The 19,443-nt window shown below is 36.5% G+C and overlaps 1 protein-coding gene across 1 annotated transcript in view; it reads right to left on the bottom strand.

Moving 5' to 3' along the window:
- Positions 1-5,055: 5,055 nt before the first annotated feature.
- The window catches only part of C6H14orf39 (chromosome 6 C14orf39 homolog), a 33,495-nt gene continuing 19,107 nt past the window's right edge, over positions 5,056-19,443 (bottom strand). The window contains exons 7-19 of the mRNA XM_074542210.1: positions 17,022-17,209; positions 16,495-16,537; positions 15,902-16,022; positions 14,870-14,964; positions 12,306-12,436; positions 11,757-11,836; positions 9,594-9,682; positions 9,436-9,500; positions 8,280-8,347; positions 7,836-7,975; positions 7,183-7,318; positions 5,974-6,031; positions 5,056-5,329 (exon numbers count right to left, since the gene is read on the bottom strand). Coding sequence (XP_074398311.1) covers positions 5,127-5,329; positions 5,974-6,031; positions 7,183-7,318; positions 7,836-7,975; positions 8,280-8,347; positions 9,436-9,500; positions 9,594-9,682; positions 11,757-11,836; positions 12,306-12,436; positions 14,870-14,964; positions 15,902-16,022; positions 16,495-16,537; positions 17,022-17,209 — 1,417 coding nt within the window. The 3' untranslated portion in view covers positions 5,056-5,126. The remainder of the gene's footprint in view (positions 5,330-5,973; positions 6,032-7,182; positions 7,319-7,835; positions 7,976-8,279; positions 8,348-9,435; positions 9,501-9,593; positions 9,683-11,756; positions 11,837-12,305; positions 12,437-14,869; positions 14,965-15,901; positions 16,023-16,494; positions 16,538-17,021; positions 17,210-19,443) is intronic.

Genomic DNA, 19,443 nt, shown 5'->3' with positions numbered 1-19,443 from the left:
GAGTGCTTCAGAGGCTTGGATCCTCCCTGAAATGCAATGGAAACAGCACTTCCAGGGGTTTTGTAATTGTTAAGAAACATTTTTAACCACTTTTTACCCATAACTTCTGGTCAGGAGCCCTTTGCCACTGTGGCAGTGAGCAACATCACTGACCACAGCATGAGGAATTTTGTGGAAACAGTTAAAACTTGCCACACATGTGCCTCAAGAAAAACAAGAGAGCAGCAAGAGACCACACTTAGCTCAAGGCAGTCCTGCTCTGGCAGAAGGGAGCAGATGAGAACTGCAGGCTCAAAACTGAGTTTCAGTCTGGACTGTCAGCTTCCAAGCTTCCCACCAGTCAGAGCAGCTGGTTCCCCACTAGCAAGAACTTTTTGTACTTGTTCTTCTTCTTCTTTCCCTTCCCCAAGCCAAGCCTCAAAGGTTTATGGATCAAGTCCTGTGCTGTATGAAATAATTTTATGGATGCTTTGTGAACTGTGGTATAATACAGAAAATTAAGTCCCTGTTACTAAAATTTTAGACACTATTTTCTCCTATGGAGTCATAACAGTCAAAGTATTTTCCTTTTGTGTATGTCTAAACATTCTATTAGCATGGCATCAGCATCTTTTGATACTTCTTTCATACCCTTTCTTAATTTGAATGAAACCAAATAGAAGCTACCTATTACTGCTGAATTCAAGTGATTCCTGAAAAGAAAAAATTCTGGGATGTAGCAAGGTGGGGGCAAAGATTTACCTTTCCAAAGGTAACGTGTTGCAAGTGCTAAAAAGAGCATCATCTTCACATCAAATCAAGCAAGGTACAGGATCCAAGAAACAACGTGCCAAGAGGCAATTTCTCAGCAAGATGTTAGCATCAGAACACAAAGTGAAGTGTCTGGAAGCAGAACTGCTGAGCTGCAAACAACCTGGGTGTGAGTCAGAGAACATTAGGACAGTGCCTGTCCACCAGGAATACAGACGTGATTGCATGTGACTTGTGTCAACTCTGGAGACATCAAGAGCAGAACATAAAAGCAAGGCAACAGAGATATTTCTAAATGAGCCATTCAGCCTCTAAGGCAACGAATCTGGCAACAACTCAAGTCTCAGGAGGAAAAAAGTCAGCATTCCAGGTTTGTGTTCCACCGTTACATCCTTCATTCATTTTTCTCAGGCAAAAGGTCACCGAAACAACATGTTTTAAATCATGAAAAGACACAATCAATCTCCTTTCAAACTAGCCCATAACTTTGAAACCAGAATCCAATTGCCTGTTCAGGCTCATTAGTGTCTTTGGATCCTAATGACCCACTCAGTTGCAGTAAATGAAAAACTAATCCTTGTTTTATGCCATTGGCCCAAAAGGATTAGCCAACTCTTGCTACCCCTGCAATCAGCCTTGCACAGGGGGGATTATGACCATCTAATACTGTAAGTCTACACATTCCAATCTGTTACAATATGTAGCACTTAAAGCTTATTTCCTTGAAATACTTAAACGAATTAATGCTGTAGTGTAAGATTGTTTTCTTAGGATCAGTGATTCACCTGCCCCTGCCCCCAAAGCCTGCATTTACCCACAAACATGCAGAGATGTCCTGTTACTGCCAACAAAAAGTTTTAATTATGTTCATGGTCTTGAAATGAAAAATTCCAAACTATTTTTTTCTTTGCATAGAGCCCAGACTGGGGATGAAATGATGGAGAGGGTTACTATGGGGTTCAGTGCTGTAATTTAAGAGGTAGTTAGAAATAAAGCCACTATTCTATACAACATTCTCTGATCTACTCTCTGGGTTGTAACTCCAGGTTTGTACCATTTGTACCACTACAGTTTTTCCAACTCAGAATTCTGGTTGCTCTTGCTAATCAGTGAGAAATTAGATGACCCTACATTATCATGACATAAACTTTTTGTTTTCCTCAAAGTATTCACACATTGCCATTGACAATTCAGTGTGGTTAAGAGACAATTTTAACACTCTCAGTTGCCCTATTCATCCAGTTTTTCTGATATTAAATATAAATAACTCTTGTCGTTTTTTTCACCTTAAGTATTATACATAAACGAACAACAAAATTTGTCCTGCAGAGCGTTATGCTGGGTATATGCACTTTAGATTGATATTCTTGGACTGAAGTTACAGAAAATTCATGAATTGCTCTGAACATGAAACTTGATTTTTGAGTGAAAACAGCTCGCTGAATGCCTTATTTCCTATTAAAAGTGGTGTCTGAAGGCATAAAACAGCAGTACATGCAAATAAATCTTACATTCCACAACCCCTGGAAGTCATTACAATAGTCTTTACCTCATAGTTTCTAAGTTAATTTTCTTAGTGTCAAACTTACACAGCAGTTGCTTATTTATCAGCCAAATATCCCTGTTTATAAACATGCTTTACATTTACATATCAGTAAAATAGTAGATGGTGCTCCAGATGTTATGCTACTTTAGAAATTAAAATAATTTTTTACAGGAAGACCACTTTACAGAACAAGGCAGATGTGTAGAAATGCTCTCTATGTTATTTCTGATCAGAAAAATAACATTTCCATATAGCTGTTGTTTCTGTGGGAGAGAGAAAACAAAGCCATCCATGTCTTCCTCACCAATGCAGCAGAGCAGAGTGTAAATTTCATTAGTAAACTTCTTTAAAGTTTTTTACTTGAGAAATTCAAAAATTTATTTATTCAGGTATCATTGTATTTCCTACAAGGTTGGTGACACAAAATATTTAATATAATATTTATTTAACCTAATGGAGTGTGGCACATTAGCTTTTACAAGCAGTATTTTAAGTGAAGTGGTTTTTTGTCAAAAACATCATTAAAACCTAAGTGGAATGTTGAAGTGAAGGGAGCGACCCATCTTCCTTGATCAGCATCTGACTCCGATTTATTGATCAACCAGGCACTTTTTATAACAGTGTTAATTCACTTCATGCATATTGCAAAATCTGAGCTCTGATAGGCTGTAGAGAAAACTTCAGCTCCTCCTTTTGTTTACAATACCTGAAGTTTGTTTATTGAAACCAAGATCAGTGTTCTCACCATGATATGAAAAGTTCTCAAAACCTTTATATCTGTTCCCAGAACGGCCATCTGTTCCCAGAGCAGCCAAGGACAGGATATCTGCCTGTTTTTGAGAAAACGGTCTGAGAATCTTGTTGTTTATATAAAAGGTGGCTGAGAACCTAATTATTTACAGAATCAAGCCCGGGAAAGGTGCTTTACAGCAGGCTTCTATCTTTCCCTCAGCTAAGTACCTTCATGGCCTCTTTCTTTAAGCCATGTCTGAACCAGGCTCTCCACAGTGGAACAGCAAAGATACCAGGGCTCTAAATAAACATTTACCTTCTGATTAGGATACTCTTATGAGATTCAAAGTCCAAATCCTGCCCTGCTTATTCAAGAGGGGTTTTTGTTGTTAGTACCTTTGGGCTTGGCTGTGAGCCTGAACTCTGTTTTACTCCATGCTATCCAAGGAGGGAACAAAAAGGCACCCTCACCTGCAAGGACTCCCAGCACCAGGCACAGTGTCACCATACTGTCACTTTGCTGACAGCTGCACAGCTCTGAAGGGATTACAGCTCCCAGCTGCTGCTGCTTCTGCAGCTTCCTGGGCTGCAGCTCAGCTGCTCCCGTGTGGGATACCTGCGGTGCCTGGGGTTTGCTCTCCAGCAGGCCCTGCTGCACTGACAAGGGGATCTCTCTCCACTCAGCTTTCAGGCTAGAAATGGGTGTAAAATGTAATGGCTGAGTGTGTAAAGGGCAAATCAAAATTTGAGAGGTGTGCCAGTGTCAGCAACCCATCAACACAACTGCTATTTATTGATTTATAGGCATAACCAGGGACCATTTCTAGGTGGAATTTGGCAGGCACCAATGAAAAAATCCCACTGTGTATAAGCAGCTCATGGTCTTAGGCCTCAGAAAAGTATCCCAAATGCTGAGAGGTTGCCTCTTCTGAAGCAGCTTTCTCTGCTTTGCTATTAATCAGCCTATCCAATTTGTGTCAGACCTAGGACTGTGGTTTCTCCCACTTCAACTGCAGCCTTGACTTCTACCCTGTAACATCTTAGGCATGGATAACAGAATTCATCAGGAAAAGTCTTTGGTCATGGAATAACTGAGCAAATAAAATTAAACTTTTAGGTTTCTAAATGACTTCAGAATATTTATCAGCAGTGTAAAATAAAAGGTAGAGACTCAAATTTGCCTGTCTTAGGTTTTTCAGATTGACAGGTATGCAGGAGATTAGAAAAACTGTCTCACTTCTTAGTAGCTGGACCTCAGCAAGATTTCACTAAAACTTCTTGATTCATTTCCAGTTTAAAAAAAATATCGAATTTTCACAAATCTCTAGGCCTAAAATTAGTCCTGAGGCATTTAGAAAATTGGCAGAAAAGAAACAGTGGCATAGATAAGCTTTTGGTCATTAAGGGGTTTGCAGGGCAGCAGAGGGGAAGGGACTCTGCTCCCCTTGAAATTTTGTAAGAGGGAAAAGGAAAAGGAAAAGGAAAAGGAAAAGGAAAAGGAAAAGGAAAAGGAAAAGGAAAAGGAAAAGGAAAAGGAAAAGGAAAAGGAAAAGGAAAAGGAGAGGGGAAAGGGAATGAAATGTTAAATATTACAATTGCATCATTGTTCCACTTCAGATATTAAGAAATACCTACAAAACTTTAACATAACATTAATAAAAATGTTTATTTCAAATATTTTATGAATCAGCTGTTATACACAGAATACTCAAGAACATTGTCTTTAATTCAAATTCAGCTTTAACTGCTACAACAGTCATTCTTAATAACACAAGTAATTATACAAGAAAACACAAGTTTATATCAGAAGCTCAATGTTCTCACAGATATTGACTTAACACACTACCCTAAAATGATATTTGTGTTTGTGAGTGCCAATTTAGCAAGAGCATATAATAACAGTTTATGAACAAACACATTTCAAAGATAAGTAAGAAAATCTCAGAATGTGTGGTTGATGAACTCACTTTGCAGCAATTGCAATTATGTATTCTTACAAGAAATGGAAGGAGAAGAAATGCTCTGTACTTTAACTCAAGAAACTGGAAACATTTTTCAAGGCTAAGTAGGAAAATAATTTAAAGGAAGTCAAAGGTATTCAAAAGAATGTAAATGGCTTTGTATTTTGTGTGGAAGAATGAAAACCTTTCATAGAAGGAGACTGTGGCGATCTCTGATCCTGTCCAAATGCAAATGAAAAACTAACATCATCTTTTCCATCTCCAAATGCATGAGAAGTTGATTCCGAGGGGGAGGGAAAGGCAAATGCAACCTCATTTTCTGGTTTCCCAAAGACACTTCCTATATGGAATACAGATAATATTTGTTATTAGATTAAATCTGAGTGAATACTGCATTCAGCACATGCTTCTTTATTAACATTTTGTGCCAAATATCCCACTGAGAATCACCCTACAGATTTGAGTGTATTGCTCCACCAGAGATGATATTTCCAGGGAGTTGTTATTAGAATTGACATGGGATAAAGTGTGGAGCACTTGAAGGGTTTAGAATAACAGAACACTTCTGCATGATACATTTTGCAACAGAGGTGTTTGTAAACAGAATCTGCAAAAGTGTTTATTTAGAGAAAAATGTGATGACTCATTGAAATACTTGGACTTTGTCCTCTCCCTTGCAAATCCTCTCATTTTGCTTCAAACACACTTAACACTATCCCTATTCCTTTCTTTCTCATACCTTTTCTTTTCCATGATCCATCAGATGTTTAGAGCCCAACACACAAGGGTTGGGCTTTAACTAAACATAAAGGTTTAGTTAAAATACAAATGAGCACAATAAACCACTGAGCTACATTATCACAGCTGAACATCCTTCCAGACAACCAAAGGAGCTCTGTTAAGCTGGATCATGAGCCTGTCAGTCATGGGAGCACAAGCAGAAAAGAGCTGATATACACAAGCACATCTGAGTTTCAGACTTACCAATATCTTCATGTGAGGACAGAGAGTTCAGGTTTCCCACAGGATAATTTTCCTCTGTCTGAAATGTAAATAGATTTTTTATTCAACAAATGAGAAAGGCAAAAGTAAACTTTAATGCTGATATGTATTTGCTTTTTTGTGAAAAAAACACTGTCTCAGTGAATGTTAGCAGCTTTACAAAATCTGGATTTAAAGGTATTTATCAGTCCCTAAAGTTGCAAGGTGAGTTCTTTGATCAAATGGGATTAACGATATTTACATGCAGCTGCAAACACTCTTCCTCCATTCTTCTAGGAAAAAACCAGACTGATAACAGTCCAAAAGCTGACCTGACTTAATGCTGATTTTTAAACCAAAACGATTCAAAACTATTCAAATTGTGACATTTTATAAAACCTGCAAGCAACAACACAAATACTTCCTACTGAATAGAGCCTCATATTGCCAGCAAGAGTAGCAGGATAACCACTCTTCACTCTTAAAATGAGTTCTTAGATTTAAAATAGATGCTGAAATTCTTCAAAACTCCCATCTAACTTTAAAGAACCCCAGATCTGCTACAGCCTGGTAAATTCTTGGTTTCTCATGCTGAGCAGGCACAACATATTGTGGGCTCTGACAGCACTGGGTGATTTTAAACACACCTCATTCCTAAACAATGCACAAACCACACACCAGTGTGTTCTCTCCTACACACAGGTCGTGCTAAGCCCTGTCCTATGCATCTATCCTGGATCCCCAGTCATCTACCTAATAGCCCAGGAGAGGAAAAATTGCTCTACAGCACTGCAAAGAAAATGGAAGACCTGGATTCCATTCCCTGCTCCTTTTAGTTGCCTGCCTAGCTCCTCCATTTGAGTATGGCTAATCCATATTTGCTCTTCAGTAACCCTAATAGACTCTACTTTCTTCCCTTCTCACTGTTCTTCACTTCATCAAGACAAAACCACACAGGAGAAGCATGTGTGCTGTGAATTCTGCTAGAGGACTTGAATTTTGCACTGTAACGCTCAACCAGAGGCCTTTTGGTGAATTGAGTCACTGTATGTTTGTACATGATCTATATGAGAGAGATTCAGAACCTAGACATTAAAAAAATGTTTGCTGCAAAGATAACCAGTCTGAAAAATCTCATTCAGTGTCAACGCTGTTTTGTTCACAATATTTGCTTTGTGCAAATGTAATGTTCACAATTGATCATTTTTTTACCTCATCAGATGAATTTTGTGCTCCAAACAGAGAAGAATAAAATAAATTAAAGCCAGGTGACTTCTGGGTGAAGTTCATGTGAGAAAAGAAAGCAGGAGATTTTGATGTTCCTTCTTCACAACCTAAATTTTGAATGCTGTAAATACAGAAATGTAGAAACTATATTAATAGCTTTTTAAGTGGTGTAGATGGCTTTTTCCCTTCTATTATTTTCTTTTCCTCTTTTTTCACTATTGTACATCCCCAAAGCTTTCATCAATAATTGCTTTTGGCATCACAGAACAGATAACACAATTCTTTAAAGTAAAGGGAGGTGGTGTTCTTACCAACTCCCTGCCCTCTTAACAAAAAACCAAAAAGCCTGTTAAAGACTGAAATCAGAGTGAAAAATATTACTGCAGGAAAAGACAATGTGTATAATATATTTCTAAGCAAAGTACTGATCTTTCAAAACAGCTCCAACTGGAAATGATACTGTAGGAAGAAAACTTAATAAATATCAAGCATAACTCAGGAAAAAATTCTAAATATTTTCAGAAGAGCTTTCTAGAACATTATTTCATTACTATCTTTCAAAAAGGAGCAGAAATGCTTATACAATAACTTTGAGTACAAATTTTTGCACACAATCAAAATAAAAGTTGAAATCGTACGAGTCAAATAGAGGTGTTTTTGAGAAGTGTGGGTTTTTCCCCTTTAAGTCAGGTGTTTTAGGTGCTCTTAAGAAAGGTTCTGCACTTTCTTCTTCTGTGGCAGGATTATCTTCATTTGGCTTAAAACCTGTGTGCACATCCTTTAAAAAGAAATAAACAATGATGTTTATAACATACAACATTTCCCAAATTATCATTAGTCCTTTTAACTGTAAATATGTTCTCAGTGGAGCCAGCACTGAGGCTCTTTATTTATAGTTCTGTGCAAGAAATGAATTTTAAATGCAGACTTTTTTCAAAACATTTCACCAGCTCACATTAGTGAAAGTGTTATGTACCAATTGACACTTTACCAGTTTCATGCCAACTGAATCAAGTGTGTCAAAATACTTAGACTATTCTAAATAAACTTCTTACTCATGACACAAGAAAGGTTTTTCTTACTTGAGGTACATACAAACAGTCCATGTGCTCATCTGCTTCTTCATCAACATGTTTGGCCTCCTGGCTTGCTGCACAAAAAAGACAGCACTGCCAGTATTATAACAGCATTTTAACCAGACACATAAAAATGACATTGTGGGAAAGAATCCTTGAGAAAAGTTCACTAGCTTGGCATTGCTATTGGGAAGGAAGTGTTCTGACTGTGGTTTTCTCAACAACCCATTTTGTGGCTCTGGCCATAACAATTACCTCTTGTTCTGCCACTCGTTGCTGTCAAAGCATTACTCAGGCTGCTGCTTGTGGTTTGGTGTGTTCTTCAAACCTGCCCATTGTTCCTGAGAGTGCTGTGTTTATCTACTCCAGCTATTACCCTCTGAGAGGGTAATAGTCAATAGAAACAGGTGGGAACAATATAAAAAGCACATCCCTGTGACAGTGATGAAGTGTAGTGGGCAAGAGTCAGGAGGAGAAATGAGAAGAAACATTATCAGACTTGCTGCTGTCAGAGTTTCTGCTCTAAATTTCAGACTGTGCTATGTCTCAGGCACTGTGGGTTAAGGTCCTATATTCTCTTTGTAAAAAAATCTGGGCTATAATCTTTTACATGCATCTGAATTAGAAGTTCAATTAGAAAAAGAAATATTTAAACTGAAGTTCAGTTCCTTGTGATTTTGAAAACTACAGGTGTATTTGTAACTACCCTGGCTTTTTTCTGCAAGCATTCTGCATGTTTTTCTCCAGTTAATTTTCATCTTTAATAATCTTGATCCGATTCTTCAAGATACCTAAATTACTGAGTTTACTATATTTCACTTCTTTGCATTTTTTCATGCCTTCTAGCTAGACGTTAAGACTGGATTTCATTTTACCCAAGTAATTTGAGATTCAGGTGTGAATTTACAAGAGATGTTGGACAGATCCTTTCCCTCACAATGGTCAGTGCAGACTAAATCCCAAATTACTGAGCAGTTAAGTCTCTATTTAAATTAGGACTCTGCCTGTCTGCTACACTCAAATTTTGAGCTAAATAATCAAGGTGGAAAAGAAATGCAAATGGTGGCACTCTCAATGCCAGAGTTAAAATTTGGTGCCTAGAATTTCCTAGTTTATAACTATATGATCCAACCTTATAAAAAAAATTACAGTAATACTTTACCCATTCTTGCATTTCCACTCTCAAACTGTTGATAGGAAGTCAACTGCTTTGGAAGATCTGACAGTCTAAAAGACAAAGTTTAATATTTGCCTAAATGTGAATTATTTCCATAAACCCCAGCCTCAGGAATGAAAGCTATTTTGTTAAAGAAAATTTACCTGAATTTCCCTTCGTTTTTTATGCTTACTGTTAATGGAACTTGGGCAATTTCTGGGCAATTAGTCTCTGCAGTCTCAATAACCATTGTCTAAAAAACAGAAAAAACTCACATGAGGCAGCAAGTGAAATTTGCATTTCAGCAATATCACTCTGATTTCTCCTTAAGCTGTGGAAATCCCTTTTTTCAACCAGAAATTAAGGATCGAACAACATTAAAACTTTTTCTTTGTTTTACCTACATTTTGACAGCATGATACTTTACATTCTGTAATTTTCTAATATTTACTCACAGCTCTGCTAACTAGATGTGATTAATTAACTTTTTACTGTAACACCAATAGTGCTGTGCCATTTACAAACTTCCTGCAGGTTTGCTGCTGCCCAGCCTGGTTGCTTGTGCTTGAGAACACAGAAAGGACTGGGGCCAGAAATCACTCTCATTTCTCAGAAATCACTCTGATTTCTCCTTAGACAGTGGAAATCCCTTCTTTTAAGCAGAAAGGGCTGGGGCCAGGCCTGGCTCTGCCTTTGGAGGCCAACTGAGCATCCACATCAGTCTCAGTCAGCACAGGTCTCATGTGGGGATTGAAAAACTGCAGAAAATATGGGAATACTCCCAACCTCACAGAATTTCATCAGAGCAGAAGCCATCACTCTTCTCTGTAGCATGTATTTGTGCCTTAAGGCACAAATCTATGCCTCAGCATCAAATAACACATTAATTTACAGTTCTTCTTTCTTTTTAATTAACAAAATGTATCAACTGATTTCTATTCAGAGTAGGGGACAAAAGAGCTGGTTCTGCAGAATCTGCCTGCCATTGAACTCCTGTAGTGTACAGCACACCTTTGCTGAAGCATAGCAACCTTCTTTCTTCCAATCTTTTTATTTTTCCTCAAATTACATCTTCTTTTCCTTGTTGCCATCACCCTTTCTTAAAGTTCTCTTAACCTTGACTTACTGCTTCCCACAATTGTCTAAGTGCAATTCTAGGTCCCAGACTCCCAGCCTCATCTCTAGATTACCCTGGCAACAGCCCTGCCATCATCCTCATCATCTCCAACTCCCTAAGCCAGCCACAAATCAGAATTCCTTGAAATTTCTTCTGGTCTTGCCCCACTCTGTCCTGTCACTGTCCTTCATCTTGTTTTGTGATATGAAGGCTTTATTTTCCACACAGACTTCATTCTAAACCATTTAGTGATTGCTCACCTCATTCTTCAGTTCCCTTGAAATTCTTAAGAAAATCACAACTGGTTATGCTCACTTTTTTAAACTGATTTTTTGTTGTTCATTAAATTTGATTTTAAATACATCCAGTGAGATGTCCCTTAGAAAGATGGTTTAGAGATAAAAACTTCCCCAAGCTCCTGCACAGCAAACATGGTTACAAACTCTTCTGCCGCTTATGGCCTTACTTCCTCTGATTTCTGCATTTAATATTTTAACAATCTACTGCTCCTATGAATGGTTTTGCACTCCATGAGACTATTGGTGGTTTTCACAACTTTGCAAGTAGTACCTCCAGCTTTCTTCTGGATTATTTTATAGTACTTGAATAATAAACCTGCAATTCACTCCACCTTTTCAAAAATGTCATAGTAACTATATTCTTATGTGTGAGAGACAGAAAATGGAGTTGTGGGCTCCTGCACTGCACCAAGGAGTGTTGTTCATGATTTTATTCCTCTCAGCCCACATTTCTGTTCCTGGTCAAACCTCAGAATGGGGTTGTTAGCTGTGGGCTGTCCTGTACACTCAGTCCTTTATGAAACCCTTCATTATGGGGTAGATGGCTCATGATTCATCAGTAACAGAAGGGTTTGATCCTCCTTTAGAGTTCCAAATATTTGCTACATACAGAATCTACAGAGGTGATTTTCAATGCTAAAAACTTATACAAAATGAGTTGGTAAGATGGTGCACCTCGATTTGGCATTAGAATGCACTTTTTAAAAACACAGATATTTTCAGAATGAAAAGAAAGATTTTTGCTGTGATTACCAAGCAATTGCAGATTACCATGATTAGCAATTCGTAGTGCTAACAGGTTTAATGTAAGATATAATCCCATGAGGTATATTTGAAGTGTTTTAAATTTAAACAATCACATAAAACAGATTATATAACTTCATATTTTTACCAGTGGGAGAGCAACACACCTGTGATAAATTTTTTGCAAGGTTAGAGGAACTGCTGGTGGCCACTGAAAGTTCCACTGATTTCTCTTTTTCTTCTTTCCCTAAATTTACAAATATTACACAATATTGTCAGTAAGATTAAGTATCCAAAGTATGGCATTGTCAAACTTGGGAACAAACCTTATAAATTTTCCTTTTAATAGAGAGCAAAAAGAAACTTTATCACAAAGTATGAAAGTATGAAACAAATAACAGCTGTTTAATATTTACTGTACTAATGCAAACAGTGTTAAAGGTATTTTAGATTTGAGATTAAATTCTTTTCAGATGTTTCTGACACCACACATTGGGTGTATCTGTCATGTTACTTTACTCATTGCACAGATAAGGGAAAAATCAGACACACAAGATTCACAGAACATAAAAAAAGGTAAGCACCCAACTTTCATTGAAAGCCTGGCTTCAAATATAAGTAGTTGAGCAGCTCACTAGATTTGTTATCATCACTTACCCATTCTTTTGCACAAAAATAACCCAAAATGCTCACTGAAGTCGTTAAACACACTGCACCTGTTTCTGGTCTTTGCTTTGAGAATCTAAAACTCTGTAGAGACTGGACAAATTTCTGAGGGACATGCAATGTTTTAAACAGCTGGTGTTTCCCCTTTGGCAAAGATGGGCATTCACGCTCTTCAAACACCCTAAACAAATTTAAATTAAAAAGAAAAATTACTCATTGCAAAAGAAAAGAAATCATAAAATATAGCTGCTTCAAATAAGTGGAGTTCTCAAGGGCATTGGATATTGTAAAGGAAGTTCTACCACTTTCAGCACCAGTAGTTGACAAAAATGAGGTTTTCTTTAAATAATATAAGAGAGAGAGAGAATGTCTCTGAAAAAGAGGCCATAAAGGAGTAATAAGCCAATCATAAGAACATAGTTGGCTTAAATTTTGTCAGTATCAAAGAAAAGAATAAATATTGTGGAGTTTTACACTTTAATCAAAGTGCCTCATTATTACAGTTCTGAAATCACATTTTCACATTTAAAACCACTTTTTCTCTCTCTGAGATTGTCTGAAATACTCACACTACACATACACAAAAGAGAAAACTGCAGCAAGTGTTTTCACTTGTGGGGTAATTATCTGTGTAGGGTAAATAGCCCTTTACAGTGCAGAAAGACAAAGGTTAGCAGAACAATGAAGAGTAAAGTGGCTGTTTGGCACAGGAACATTTGCTATTTTTTAGAATAATGAGTCCTATTTTATTTTCTCTCTGGCATTCCTGCTTAGTCCCTCTGTGCTTCTAGCTCCAACATCTGGTTTGTAGTTGACTGAACAATGCTGTTCAGAACAAATGAAGAACTGAGTCAGTCTTTATATTCTTCTTGGAATTCTCCACAAACAAAAATAAGATAAAATGTAGAATACACTTCTATTAAGAAGATAGTGTGGAGTAAAATTAGCAACACTAATTAAAAAATACCACTGAGAAGATCTGGCTAAATATAAGGACCTAACATATTAAACTCATATATATATATATATATATATATATATATATGTGAGATGTGTGAACTGTGCTCTCATAAAACCCTGAAAGCACCTCAGGCTCTACTCAGGCTTAGAAGACCTTTTATAGAAGAGTGGGTCCAAATTCTGTACTGATAAAATCCCTTTGATTATTTTGAAGATTCTCCCTTTGGAATCAGCATTTCTCCTGGTCAATCACCCAGTTTTACTTCTGAGTGTTACATCAGCCAAGTATCTCTGATGAAAAGGACTATTTTCTCTTGCAATCACATTTATACCTGGTGCTGTGCTGGATTGAGACTGAACAAACTGTACAAAACATCTACCACCTAAAAAACTAAAACCCAAAGTAAATCTTTCAGTTACATTAGCTCTAGATAAACCCGTGTCAAGAATGAATGCTACAGAAAACAAGATGTGTGTGGCTGGTGCATCTGTAAATTCAGACACAGGGAGTCAAAAGCAAGGAGAAATCAAAACAGAGCCAACACACCTCACTGAGGGATTCTCACCCCTCCACACCCAGAGCATGAATCTCTGCCTCTTACAACAGGTTTTTAACTGGTGTTTTATGTTCTGCAGACTCAACACACATGGGTTTCTTTGAAAATTCAGAGAGCTTTCCATCTTGTTTTTTACCTTGCCTTGAAACTAGGGGGATTTCTTGCTTCCCTATATTTCTGTTCTTGCCAATTACAAAATTCTCATAGGAGAAGGTAGAATGGGTGCAAAGGCTACACCACAAAGAAATGTTCATCCCAATGATTCATAGGTCTGTAAGAAGATACTAAAGACTTAAAAGGTCCCTGTGAAAAAAATCTTAGGAATTACTAAAATGACACTTTTTTATAGATATGTTCCAGTAAATTCCTATTTAAAGCCCTAAAAGATGCTTTTCCAAGCACACCATAATATAAAATCACTTAGACAAAGTCTTTCAGACATATTTTTGCTTTAAAATAGATTTTGGTCTAAAAATGCCAGATCAACAGAAGATGTGTTAACATTCCCAAGGACTCCAGATGAGTGCAAGATAGTCCTCATGGTGATTTTCAGTCACTGTAATTGAGCTCAAATTAAAGTGAGTCCCAGCTGTAAATGATCACTGACTAATTTACTAAGCCATTAATCCTGTCTATGAAACTTTCACTCATGCTTGTTTTTAAGAGCTAAATTAAGAGTTAAATTTCTTAAGTAGTTCAGAGGTGAAGACAACTGACATGTGGAACCCTGACTCCTTTTCCAAATACATATATTTAGTAGAGTTAATGTTCTTTTATCTCTGACTGCACAGTCACTGTAGCTGCATTCAGAACTACTCACACAGATCTCTCAGCAGTAGCTGAGGAGAAAATGATTCTACAAAATAATATAGAAAATGTGTCCAGATACATTGAGCTTCCAATAATCAAAAGTTGTCACTATCTTAACCCTCAGAAATATAAAACTTTTAAAATTCCATAATTAAATCACATGACCAGGATTAGAGAAGCTTTCCAGTCCTTACTGAACAGCAATCTGTGTTTTGTAGCAGTCTTTGTGAAAATTCTGACACAATATCCTGGATAAAAGCAAGGGAAAAAAATATTTTGAAGTGTACCTTTCTTTAAACAGTTTTGGCTTCTCAAGACTTTTCTGATTTTTTCCTTCAATCTTTTCGGAATTATTTTGATCTTCTTTAGTCTCTTTGAAGCTCTTAAAAGATAAAGAACAAATGGCATAAAAATTGACAAAACTTGAACTATTTTAGCTACATGCTGCAAAAGTTTTCTGAACTTCATGAATCAGTGCTCATGAACTACTACTAAATGGTAGTGGTTTCTGTAGCCAAGAGGTTCTGAAGAAATGGGGAGAACGAGGTTAAAAAGAGGAAATTTTTTTATTGGGTCAACTGTAACAACTGGAATAAACAGAGAAGTTTTGGAGCATGGGTGTAAATGTCAGAACCTGGAGCTCTTTACATTCAACAAATTCAACAAATTCAACAAATTCAACAAATTCAACAAATTCTCCCTTCTCCCTGTCTGTTTACACAGCACAAACCACACTGGGAACTTCAGTCTGGAACCAGGAGTGTCAAACAGGATGACAGAATATAAACAGAAAAAGCACCTGCGCAAAACGTGCTGCTATCAGCACTAGGCAGTGAATGGAGTCCTTGATCTGCTCCAGACAGATGGGGAAAAGCACCCAGATGCAATTCCCATAAAAAGTTATTAAACCTTTACAAGATTGGGCTACTCAGGCTTAGAAGACCTTTTAGAGAAGAGTGGGTCCAAATTCTGTACTGATAAAATCACTTTGATTATTTTGAAGATTCTCCCTTTGCAATCAGCATTTCTCCTGGTCAATCAGCCAGTTTTACTTCTGGGTGTTACATACCCACACATGTATTTTGGTGAAAATAATAAGAAGAGAAGGAATTTCCATTATTCTTATTGTAAAGCATACTTAGTTCTCCAAAAAAACCTGATGTGATGCTATAGAAATGTAATTATAAGGCTGGGATCATCCTGCTGTCTGTGAGATTGAAAATACACTACTTTTTTGATGTTTCAGAAAATGTAACTGTGCTATGTATGACCACATATATAACACATATTTATATAAAATAAAATTAGGATACAGTTACCTTTGTTAAACAGTCAAATTTCATTTGTAATTCTTCAGCTTCTTTTTCCAGTTTGATGGTTTCCTGTGCAGCAGCTTCAGCAAGCTGCAGGGTTTCCTGTGTTTTTGTCCTCATAGAGGCACTTCCAAGTCATGGAATATATTTTACAACAATATATGGAATATATTTTACAATATATTTCCTCAAGCAAGGGATGCCACCAGATCCCTGACCTCTCTATGCCATAACACAAATGCTAGAGGTGCAGGAAGCCCTGATAAATCTGCATTTTCTTGGCAAATCTTCAACTCTAACATCTATTAAGCTTCTCCTATATGAAGCATTTTGATGGATATGTTATTAAATGAAATTTTGTATTCTTTACCCAAAATGCTCCCATAAATTCAAACTGAATAGCTGTCTTTGACCTCCAGTTTTCTCAGTGAGAAATGTTAATGCTGCCACTCTAAACATAAATATATAAATATGTAAATATGTAGACATGTAGATATATAAATATATAAATAATTCCTATCTTTTCTAATAGAAAGTTTTGAAGGTAAATATAAAACTTCTTTCCTGACAACTGAGCAAACACTAGAAATCAAGGATACATGTGTACAGCCCAATTATTTATGGATGCAAAAGGAACAGCCTCTGCAAAAATAAAATTTACCTTCAGATCATTAACTAACAAATCAATTTTCTTAAACAAATACAAGATAAATTAATAGATCATTAGCCCTTATCCTGGCTTATATATAGATAACAAAATATAGTATAGATAACAAAAATTGCAGTATAACAGTAGTGGCATTAAAAACAGCACTAAAATGTGATGAAAATTAAATTTATAATTTCGAGAGGCTCAATCTAAAGAAATCTTAAAACTTTTTCACCCCAAGAAGTTCAATGACAAATCTCTCCCCATTACATTTATGGGTTAGAGGAAGGAATACCAGTGTGTATAATCTAAATTCTTATTTGCTACAGTTTTTTTTTTTTTAATGGTGTGACAAAGAGAATATATTTTATTAGCTTAAAGGAAACTTTGGAAAATTGGAGGTTTTCTGTATGACACCTTTAATGTGCAGTGCACTGCCAAAAGTCTTTATTGCAAAAGCATTGACAATAGCAGTACCCAGAATATCCAAGCAAGCATCTTCTTTCCATTTGTATTTTTCAAGGCATTTCAAAACTCCCTTTTGAATTTCTTCAACTTCTTCCTTTATTTGGTAATACTTCTGGGCCAGAGCAGTTTCTGTATATTTTTTGTGTTGTTCCTCCAAATTCATCCTACACTGGGTTATGGAATCCTCATATATTTTCCTATAAAAATACATGCAATTTAATTTTTTTTCACAGGAAACCATTGTTTATAAGGAAAAAAAAAATTTAAATTCTAGCATCAGCTCAGTTAATTTGCCGCTGTCATAGGAAGAAAAGTCAGATTATATTTATATGGCAATATTTGGGTTGATTTTTTTTTTTCCAGTTATATTCAAGGAAGACTATGCTGTATGTAACAAAGAATATGATGTAAACAACAGCCAAATCTCCCTGTTGTGAGGGGAATGTGGACCATACCATATTCAAAGGCAGCCTGGCAGATGACAAATGTGTTTTTGGCTGTGTAATTATAATGAAACTCACTGCAGGCCAAAGTCTGTGCTGGTGCATGTTGGCACAATTCCATTGGTTTTGGTGGAGCTGGATCAAAGTTTCAGTGGGAGAGAATTTGCCCAAACCTCCCATATTTAGAGCAGCCTGGTGCACCACTGGACTGAGAGCTGCCTCCAAGGAGATGCTGAGTAATCTTGGGGAAGCCTTAAACACACACACCAGTCACACTGAAACAACAGCACTATTCCTACTTAGGGTTAAGCAAACACTTAAATGTTTAAGTGGCAAAGAGCCAGAATGCTCAGCTTCTTGTGGGGCTGCCCTGTAAATTAATGTTACACTAAATGTAACTTCACTGACATCATGTGAGCACATAGCTATGAACTACTGAAGTAGTAACATCAATTAATGCAGGAAAAGCTTATGTGAACAATGCAGAGGCAAATTTTAAAATATTAAGTTATTAGTACACCTAAAGATTAGCAAGAAAATCCTTTATGGGAAGAACCGGGGTGCTTAAAAGCATTGAAAGCCAGAATCCCATTTCTTAACCTGTCCCTACATTAAGGAACAGCTCTCACCACTTGCACAGCTCACAGGACTTCCCTTTAAGGAACACATTTTATCTCCAACTGCTATTTATCATTTCATTGCAGCATGACTGAAAGGATGCATTTGAGAGTCCTGGCTGCCCACTGGCCGTGCCAGGCAATGGCAGAGAGAAAAACTCATGTCTACATTCAATACCAGAATCTTCTGTTCTTACAGAAGGAAAACAAATTCACAAGGCAAAACACAGTCAGATTCTAATTTTCAAATCAAACTACACTCCAGGCAAGAGTTCCTGTTGAACTGACTGTTAAAATGTAGGGGAGAGAAGCTGTAGGTCAACAATGTGAATCAAACCTAGAAATTGATATTTCCCAAACTTCACATAGAAAATGACACTAATCTATGTGCTTTTCTACATAGGTGGTCTCAGGAATTTAAGGGCTTTTTTATTTACTTACTATTTCTGTATACTGTACAAAATTTTTCAGGTATGAAAGATGAAAAATATTCAGTTCTCTTTAATTAAATAGATGTTACAACAATCACTGATCAAAAATAAATTTGCTAATAAACTTAGAATGCATTACAAATAGATTAAAATAATATAAATAAGTAAAAGAATTTGTTTTAGCAGGTACATTTTAAGCCTGTGAATATAATCCTAAAACTTTATATTCTTTGCCCAAAATCTATTTTTCACAGACAATATTTGTGGCCATATGTAGTTTAGAAGTCTTGAGTAATCACCACTATTTTTAATATTTTCTCTGAGTAATTTACATCCTGCAGTTCTTGCAGATAACACAGACTATTTAGAATTCACCACTGTTCACATTAATCAGAAAAGGTTTTAATCTAATTACAACAGGAAAAGGGTAGCATTCACAACCCCTGAACATTATGTGGATAGCAATTTATTACTTTTTCCTTTTCATATCACTTATTTTCAGGATTAACTTCCAGTTCATAAATGCATTCTTATATGTTCTTGAAACCAATAACAACAAAAAAAGGTGGAACATTTTATAAACCTCCATTATAATTGCCTAATTAAACATGAACTGATCTGCCCATCTTTAAAACACATCTTTCCATCTAAAGCAGCATGTCCTCAGTGCCCCCAAAAGTCAGATTAAAAAGAACATTCAGCTCATAAAGTTCTAAAAACACTTCTTTTTCTTCCTAATTTAAATATTTAGAATTTACTGAATGCACATCTTGCTGACTTGAACATATCATCAAATGCTTTGGTGCAGAGAGACTATATTTGGGGCACAGTTTTGAAAAATGCATGAACGAAATTGATTTTGTGATTTGTACTCATGATGTCTCACAATTAAGCTCGGGAAAACAGATCAAACACTTTCATGTTGGAACTGAAACTAGTT

Source organism: Zonotrichia albicollis, chromosome 6, assembly GCF_047830755.1.
Source record: "Zonotrichia albicollis isolate bZonAlb1 chromosome 6, bZonAlb1.hap1, whole genome shotgun sequence".
NCBI lineage: Eukaryota > Metazoa > Chordata > Aves > Passeriformes > Passerellidae > Zonotrichia > Zonotrichia albicollis.
This window is presented reverse-complemented; position numbering and strand designations above follow the sequence as displayed.